A 9,168-nucleotide genomic window follows, 5' to 3' on the forward strand; every position below is an offset into this window, starting at 1 on the left:
TGAGAATGTGAGAACCACCTGATATGAAAACCTTTTTCAGCAAAAACATGAGTTTGTTCATTTTTTTTATGAATGGTTAACTCAATCAGTGAATAAAGTGATGCTGAAGTATATAACTTGTTTGCTTTAACTTATTACGAAGTAAATGTTGATTGCATGGTTTAATTTGAACAATAGATGTGTGAAAGGGGTTTTATGGACATATATTACATTGGTTTGCTTTTCTTCTGTAAGTAAGTGATGTAGATACTGTTGCACAAGACTCTTGCCATGGAAATAACATCTAGGTCACTTTATAAGCAATAAGTTCAAAGGTTTCTGAAGTAGTATTATGTTCCCATTCTGTCATGGTAGCAGTCCACCATTATACTGCAGAAACTGTTCTTGACTTCACTTTCAATCTTAAATGAAAAAGCTGTTTAAAAATAGATATTAAAGGGTAACTAATATTTTTCAACCTGGACCTAGTGACTAACGGGGACAACAACTTCTGAAACTGGTCCAATATTGAGAGAGTGTTCTGTAGCTGTCAGATGTTAAATGAGCTGCAGTGTAACTCTTATGGACAAATGAGTTCTTTCAATGTTCATCCACTAAAAGTGCCTGTTTTTTCCCTGACAGGCTCGGATTGTTATTAGAAGTGTCTGACAACAGCATTTTTTAAAAAACCATTCTTTATTGAATATGAAAGTGCAGACAGCTAATGTAAAAGCAAATGTACATAAAATGGACATTGTAGAGATACTGAATATTCAAAATGCAATTGTGCATATGTCAATTAAATAAAATATTTTAAAAAGATGCAGTGACAGCCACAAATAGATCAAAAAGTAACTTGTTACAAATAATAAATACTTGCTAATCAAATGTATCAAAATAAATAAAATACAAAATACCTGTATAAGTAAACGCATCTAATAAAAATACAAGTAATCTAACAATATAAATCCATTCTATACAAACCGATATCATATTTTTGGCATTTAGTAGCCTCAATGTGTGTCTGACCTTAAAGGAGCTATATGTAAGAATTTTAGTTTAAAACAGTCAAAACCCATGTACTCTTGTGTAAAATTAGCAGTAATATGTGAAAAATAACAGTTTTGACATCATGACAGAGACATCTATGTTGTTAATCTGGGCTCCTGTCTCAGTGGCTGTATTCAGTTTTAGAATAAAATTACATTAAATGTGAAAAATATAATAATTAAAAAAACAGTCTGATATGGACTATTATAATCATAAGTTTTATTGCTGTGCCTCAAAAGGGGGGTTTAAAAAAGACATATTAAATAATATATTTGAAGTATTTCAAATGCCCAAACACATGAGAGATAATGTGCAGTGAGCAGGACATTATTGTGAAAACACCCACAACAGGTTGATGCAAAATAACTAACTAACTAAATTAATAAATAAATTGATCCAAACTATTCATTTTAAAATTATTTTATATTCCCTTCAGAGTCTATAACCAGCAGTGCATTAAATGTGACGCTCTTTTCTTAATTGCAAAAGTTCTTTTTGACCACTCAGAATTTAGCAGCCATGCAATGAAAAGTCTTTGTGTATTTTGTTACAATTAAATTGTACTATAATTAATTAAATCTTAGTTAATTACAAAATAAATAAAAATGAAAAAATAAAACAAAATAAAAATAATAAAATACATATTTAAAATATATTAAATTGAAGCACTGCCTATCTCTGTCAACATGTTTGACATGTGCAATTTGGTCAAGAAAGAATTGTTAAGGAAAAAAGAAAAAAAGAAAATAAATACGTCGAGCCACGCCCCCTGTCCTAGTCTAGCCACGCCCCCTGCCCTGCAGACACTTCCGTGTTTTCGCCGCTGCAGCCTCCGCTCAGCTCTGCCAAACAGGAACTCATGTTTTCATCCGGGTTCGTCTTGTGAGAATCAGCTGATCGTGACCAGGAAAAGCGCTGAGCTCTGCTGTTCCGTCCGACAACAACGAGTCCATTCATAGTTTTAGTAAAAATGACAGAAACGTCCACAAACCCTCCCAAGTTAAAGACTCTGATCGCCGCCAATGAAAGGTGAGTAACAGTGAAACAAGCCGATCCTCAGGATCAGAAAACACGTGTGCATTCTGCTCTTTCTGATACTCCACCTTTTAATTTGTTTACAGGCTGCAGAACTTGAAAAACACCTTTGAGACAAAGTATGGAGAATCTCCTCTCTTCTATGCATATGCACCTGGAAGGGTCAATCTAATAGGTAATTTCATTTTATTTACTGCTTATTAGTCAGATGACCGTCAGTGTTTGGCTGATGTTGCTTTATTAGCCCCAGATACAATTACATTATGAAAACAAATGTTAGATTATTCAAATAAGTGAAGAAAAATGTTTCATTTTAATGTTTGCAAGGGGTGGAGGATACCAATATTTATTCTAGGAGCAAAATATTTACTTTTACCTCCTGTGAATCTGTCACCACCAAATTATTTGCCAAACATGAGGCATTTCTTTTGTGCATGGTAGTACGCCATTCTTTATTTTAAATTTGTAATCCTACAAATCTGTAATCTGAATGCATCTTTTTTTTTTTAAATCTGTAACAGAAATGGAATACAGTTACCTTTTTTGTATCCAGATTACATGATCCTGATCCTTAAATATTGCATCCAGTTTCTGGTATTGATCATATTAATGCCACTATTGATACTCAAATCAAGATTTATCGGTTGTATCGATACTTTGGGGATTACTCCACCCGCCCCTGTTATCTGCTGTAAAATAGTTCCCAGATGAACGGCTTCTGCTAAGAAGATAATTTGCAGAATTAATGTCTGTACTGTTTCTGCTAAGAAGAAAAATAAAAAGTGTAATAAATATAAAATAAGTCTAATTTAATGGACAGAAAATATTCTTATTTAAGGATGTTGATTTTCAGCTATTTGCAGGTTTAGTTCACAAATACAGACTCTAGTTTCCTCGTGTCAGTTAAACGTTTTAGTCTCAGTTACAGTAGCATCCTTTTCACATGTCTTTATTCAAAATGTTCTCATATTTAACAGGAGAACATATCGATTACTGCGGCTATTCTGTTCTTCCGATGGCTATTGAACCAAATATCCTTGCAGCCGTCTCGGTGAACAACTCAGGGACCATCGCACTGTCCAACACAAATCCTCAGTACAAGTAAGACCCTGAATATACGGTGGACTTTTTGGGGACTTTATTGTGTATTTTCATAATGAAATATGTGTTTTTCTAATGTGTCAGGACATTTTTCTCTTCAGTATGCCATAAAAGTATGATTTTTTTTTTCCCTGACGATTCTGTTATGGTAGATTTAGAATATATTGTACATATGAATCATATTTACAGGGTCCATCGTATTTATTAAGACGTGTCTCTGAATTAGTTTAATGTCTGAAGAAGGGCTTGAGCCTGAAAAATCACATTGGTGTATATTTAAAAATGTTCACAGGAGCATTATGTTGTGTGTGCACTCTGCTTTTCCTTTGTTTTTGTTTTTAACATTGTGTTTGTGTAATTAATCCAGGATCTTAAAATGCATGTACAGTATTGTCATCTGTCTCTCACTTTGCAGGGATTTCACAGTGTCGTGTTCAGGGGACATCGCCATCGACAGGGAGAATCCAAAGTGGCATTATTATTTTCTCTGTGGCGTTAAAGGTATTCAGGTAAGATGTGCATTTTGTTCGCCTTAATTCTTCATCAATCAATACTGTTGTAAATTTAGTTAGTTAGTTTGTTATATGGAATTAGCCGTCCGTCTGTGTATTTTATTTATTTTTTTTTTTACAGGAGAAGTTTGGGATTGCTCCTTTAGCAGGGATGTCATGTGTCGTTGATGGGACCATTCCTCCGAGCTCTGGCCTGTCCAGCTCTAGTGCCTTAGTTTGTTGTGCCGGGCTCGTGACAATGGAGGCAAATCAAAAGTCCCTCTCCAAGGTAAAAGACTGTTTAATCCAAGCATTTCACTTAAAAACACTACGTAGGAAAATGTGCAATATAATTTTCTGTAAGTAAAATCCAACTATTACTGCTAGATCTTTAAAACTAACTCATAATGTGCTTTACTGACATGTCAGTAGCTAGTAAAACAGAGTATTTTGTTATTATGAAATGGTCTTTTTAGTCCTTTTCCTTGTTATAATCCTCCAGGTGGCGCTGGCTGAGATATGTGCCAAGTGTGAGCGCTACATTGGCACAGAGGGAGGGGGCATGGACCAGTCCATCTCATTCCTGGCAGAGAGAGGAACTGTAAGTAGCTTTTCCTTTCGGTACATAATGTCAAACAAGTGCTACAAGTTGATAATTTGTTCATACATTCATTATAAAATACCAAGAAAATGTCTGGAAGAATACAAGATATAAAGTCCCAGGTAGTGACTTGAATAATAGTTTGTTTATAGTTGTTTGTTGGTTTATTTGAGTTTTACTTTTTGTGTCTGTCAGGCGAAACTGATCGAGTTCCAGCCTCTGCGGGCCACCGACGTTAAGCTCCCGGACGGAGCGGTGTTTGTGATCTCCAACTGCTGTGTGGAGATGAACAAAGCCGCTTCGTCTCACTTCAACATCCGTGTGGTGGAGTGTCGAATCGCCACGAAGGTACGATGATCCTGTTGTGATTCTAGCGGACATGTCATCCCAAAATCAAAAGTACATATTTTTTTCTTCCATAGTGATATCTGACTTCTTTTGAATATGATGGAATTACATGACACACTGCTTGTTGTCATGAATGTTTACATCTTGTGTTGTGACAAGCACAAACCTCTTGTCCATGAGTAGATGCACGCTTCTGTTTGCATGGTGATACAGTTGGCGAAGAAAATAGTTCCTACATGCAACTCTTCTGGACTCTTCAGTTTTCCAAATGTATTTTTTGACAATTTCAGCAGCATATCTCTATGGCTGACAGCTCCAAAACTCTGCAACTCACACCAAAACTATAAAGATGGATAAAAAGCACAACAGATAAAATCATCCCTCTATAATTATCCGGTTGTCCCTTCATTCCATTTCATATTGCATTTACGTCCTATGATGGGAGTCTTGTCACTTTGTTTTAAGGGTTCACAAGACAAAAAGGCTTAGAGCCACTAATCAGTGGGACACTGTGCTCTTAAACCTTATCACAAGAACCTGTAAACACTAATATTTTGTCCATAAACATGATTTAACGTTAGCTCTTTCCTAAAGTGGAAAAAACATTAAAAAAACTGAGTACTACAATAGAAATGTTACCAGATAAACCATCATGGAACTTGAGCATCATCTGGCATGAATGGAAATGTCTCATAGACATGCTGAGACAATTCCCCCGTTCTTGTGGTGTCGTAATAATGAGAAAAACAAGTTCCCGACTGGGAAAACTCACATGAACACCCCCTCAAGTCAGAACAACAACCCTGAAAGTCGGTGAAAAGTTTGGTACCTGGTGGTTGATGTCATATAAGCAGAGATGTGGTGGATGAAAGTAAATGTTTTGTTGATAATTTGATTAATTCACATATTACATATATATTTTTTTGCTCACATGTAATTTTTAATATGGTATTTGGTTGTAACCATTCATTGCTATCCACATAGAGAAAGCTAGACTCGTTACAAAAGGTATTTATTAGCATTAATCCTGATAACAAGTCAGGCAAAACAATATTTTATAGGTTTAAGGGAATGTACTGATGCATCATCCATGTTGTTTCCACATTATAATTTAAAAGCTCATGAACACACCACAGTCAGAATAACAACCACCCAAGGAGCACCTGAATGCAGCATGTGTCTTCCCTTCTCGCAGTATTGAACAGGAGAGTGCGTTGTTCCCCTGTGTGTAGAAATTTCAATATACTTAAAGGAGTTTGTGAAAAAAAAGTGTATTACTCCATCAGAATTGATTTAAAAACATATTTTGTGACCTCAGATGCTGGCCCAGGCCCGGGGTCTGGACTCGAGCAGACTGTTGAAGCTGGCTCACGTTCAGACGGAGCTGAAGGCCTCCCTGGAGGAGATGCTGGCTCTGGTGGACGAGGTGCTGCATCCTGAGCCGTACAGCCGGGAGGAGATCTGCAGGGTGCTGGGCATCACCTCTGAGCAGTTTTCCACAGAGCTGCTGAGCGCTAACACTCAGCATGGTGAGCAACAAAACACAGCGACATCTGTATATGTTTATATCTCTAATAACTGAATTATGTCTAAAAAAAACAAAACAACTTTATTTAGAATTTTGCAAATCTGTACTGGTTGCATCTGGCAGTTGTGGAGACATTGCAGTAGGTGCTTCCCCATCTGCTGCGCAGACTAAAGAACATATTTTTAAGGCCTCGGAAAGTTCTAACTGAGCGCCATTTTAAAGGGAGAATTTACATATTTTAGCATATATCATTTTTGGCATTTTTTAGACAATCTGGGCAATATATCTTATCAATATGGGATTGTGATAAACTATAATCATCCGGTTTTGCATTTGTACATAATTCAAATAATCATTGCTAAAGACACTTGCTGAGGTTAAGGCAGGTTACTTTAATTTTATTATAGAAGCATATCAGAAGCAGTTTTAGTTAAAAGGAGAAAAATAAGAAAAAATGCTCTAGATATCAGATTTATGATATTATTGTACCTTGAGTTTTTGGTGTTGTTACATCCCTACCTAACACAAGGAGAACATTTGGCAGCAGGAGCAGATGAGTGACTTGACAAACGACACATCCTCCTCTTCTCCTCTCTCTCAGTGACGCATTTCAAGCTGTACCAGCGAGCCAAGCATGTGTACGGTGAAGCTGCGCGGGTGCTGCGGTTTAAGAGCGTGTGCGACTCTGAGCCTGCGGGATCCGCACAGCTGCTGGGGGACCTGATGAACCAGAGCCACGCGAGCTGCAGAGACCTGTACGAGTGCAGCTGCCCTGAACTGGACCAGCTGGTGGACATCTGTCTGTGAGTTCAGCAAAGTCTCACTTCACTCACTACCAGAACAGATTCAGACTAGAGATACAGTAGAGACCAACAATTTAAAGAACCCAGAACTAAGTTTTTATAGCCTGCCGAACTGAAAAACACAAGTCTTTAAGAAGACAAAAGTGGATACAGACGTGAGGCATCAGACAAACTGCAGAAATCTAAGATAACTCGGCTATAAAAGGCCTGGTTTTGATTTTTGTTAGGTTACATGATGATCGTACCTGGTGATGTGATCAAATATTTCACCTCTGGCCGTTCAGTGGGATCATTTCTCACAGAACGTTAAGGTAAGGAGAAGAGACGCTGAGATTTACTGGAAATATTGAGATTGTCAGTTTAACTTTTCCACTCTGGTAGACACAGGGTGCTAAAATTATCCGTTGATGTGCTGATATCTGATCTGATGTTTTTAGCGAGCTACAGAAAATGCAAAATTGAAAAAACAAAAGAAAACAAAAAAAAACTCTCCCTCCACTAATTATTTTCCCTTATTCCTGGCCATAATACTGTCCCATCATTTATTGACCAAATAAATGCAAGACATAATGTTTTTCCCATCAGCCTCAGCTGTACTTTGCGTTTAGTGATAATTAGCAAATGTTAGCATGATAACTCATTGAACTACGATGCTGAACATGGTTAATATTTGGTTTGTTTGGTGCTTTAAAGATCTCTGTGCACACTGGAGCCCTGCAGTGTGTGAGCTGTTCATTTATTTATTCCATTATTTGCTCACTTCCAGCTCAGCGCCTGCCCACTTTTGATTTGGTTGTGCATGTATACTCCTGCATGCACATGGTTGTCATACCTGCTTAACAACAGCATGTTAGTTATGTCAATGTTTAGCTTAAAGCACCACTGTGACCGATGCTGCGTTCAAAACAGGCCAGAACTCAGAGTTCCTACTTGCAAACTCCATCCACCCCGACTTGTATCTGACATCACACAACAACAGCAGTACTATCTCATGCAACTGCAGTAAAACCTGTGAAATAAAATGTATAATGGCGTCTGTTACCTCATGCCTTGCTTTTCCTCTTCTGTGTAAGGAGGCTGCACTGCTGAATGTACAGTCAGGGTTTATGTTAGCTGGATCCTGCTGGTGTCATCTCATTAATTTGTCATGGGCATGCATGGTGGTTTTTTTGGAGGTCAAGAGTTTGAAATTTCAACTGGAAAATTTCGACCTCTGACTTTGACTTGAACGCACCATGGTCTGACAGGAGAAGCACGGCTGTTTAACTGAAAGTTGGATGAAAATAAGATGAAACATGGAAGTTACTGTTGTGTGTGGACCTCTGAGGCTTTGTATATGCTTGACAGTTTGTCAGTAATAAATACAGCCTTGATTTGTAAATTGTCTCTTTACCAGAATCACATTTTTGACCTTGCTGCCATCTCTTCCATGCTCCCTCCTCCACCATTCTTCCTAAATGTACAGGCACATTATTGAGCGTGTCGAAGACTGTTGTTGACAGGTCTTTGTTGTTTGTCTTGGTTACAGGAAGTCGGGAGCTGTGGGTTCCCGGCTGACGGGAGCAGGCTGGGGCGGCTGTGCTGTCTCCATGGTTCCCGATGAGAAGGTGGAGTCTTTCTTGCAGGCAGTGAGGGAGGCCTACTACCTCCCTGATCCACGCAGGGCGGCGATGGAGAAACAGAGTTTGTTTGTGTCAAAGCCGGGTGGAGGAGCTGCGATTCTCCTCGAGGAGTGAAATGCATCAGTCATGTCTGTTTATCATTCTCAGATACACCTCTGCAGGGAAATAAATGACGTTTTCTTAAACTTGAGGCACAAGGCACTTACAAATGACGATGGAAAATGTAATCCTCTTTACTCTCAACATATCATTCTGGAATTAAGGGCCAAAAATTCACTAATAGTGATTGTTTCTTATTCTTTCTTTGTTTTGTTACAATATTTTTTTTAAATCATGAATGAGAGGGTTTTTGTAATAAATTGATTTTTTAGCTAATTTTCTGTTTCACCATTCACATCAGAAAAGAAAAGGAGACCGATAAAATAACAATCATGTTTAATTTGTGCTGCAATATAAAATCCATCCATCCTTTTTTTGTACATTTTATACATGAACATGATGAGTTAACAAGGGCAAAAATAAATCACGAAGAATTAAATGTGATGAATATTTTCAGGCTTCACGTGTTTCTTCTGGTTGTTACAGTGTGTCGGGTTTGAGTTGTGTCGAA

At 37.7% G+C, this 9,168-nt stretch overlaps 1 protein-coding gene across 1 annotated transcript; it reads left to right on the top strand.

Annotated features, from left to right (window-relative positions):
• The first annotated feature begins 1,874 nt into the window (after positions 1-1,874).
• On the top strand, positions 1,875-9,101 carry galk2 (galactokinase 2). The gene is made up of 10 exons (XM_084733505.1): positions 1,875-2,058; positions 2,151-2,239; positions 3,042-3,165; positions 3,581-3,674; positions 3,799-3,945; positions 4,159-4,257; positions 4,453-4,605; positions 5,924-6,134; positions 6,735-6,936; positions 8,465-9,101. The coding sequence occupies exons 1-10, from the start codon at positions 2,000-2,002 to the stop codon at positions 8,670-8,672; spliced, it is 1,386 nt and encodes a 461-aa protein (XP_084589631.1). The 5' UTR covers positions 1,875-1,999; the 3' UTR covers positions 8,673-9,101.
• Positions 9,102-9,168: the final 67 nt, after the last annotated feature.

This window comes from Lutjanus erythropterus, chromosome 13, assembly GCF_056507025.1.
Source record: "Lutjanus erythropterus isolate fLutEry1 chromosome 13, fLutEry1.hap2, whole genome shotgun sequence".
In the NCBI taxonomy this organism is placed as follows: domain Eukaryota; kingdom Metazoa; phylum Chordata; class Actinopteri; order Lutjaniformes; family Lutjanidae; genus Lutjanus; species Lutjanus erythropterus.

Coding starts and splice junctions, on each gene's coding strand:
- galk2 (XM_084733505.1), top strand. CDS start 2,000: ATGACAGAAACGTCCACAAACCCTCCCAAGTTAAAGACTCTGATCGCC. Junction 3,946..4,158: donor ATCAAAAGTCCCTCTCCAAG/GTAAAAGACTGT, acceptor ATAATCCTCCAG/GTGGCGCTGGCTGAGATATG. Junction 6,937..8,464: donor CAGCTGGTGGACATCTGTCT/GTGAGTTCAGCA, acceptor TCTTGGTTACAG/GAAGTCGGGAGCTGTGGGTT.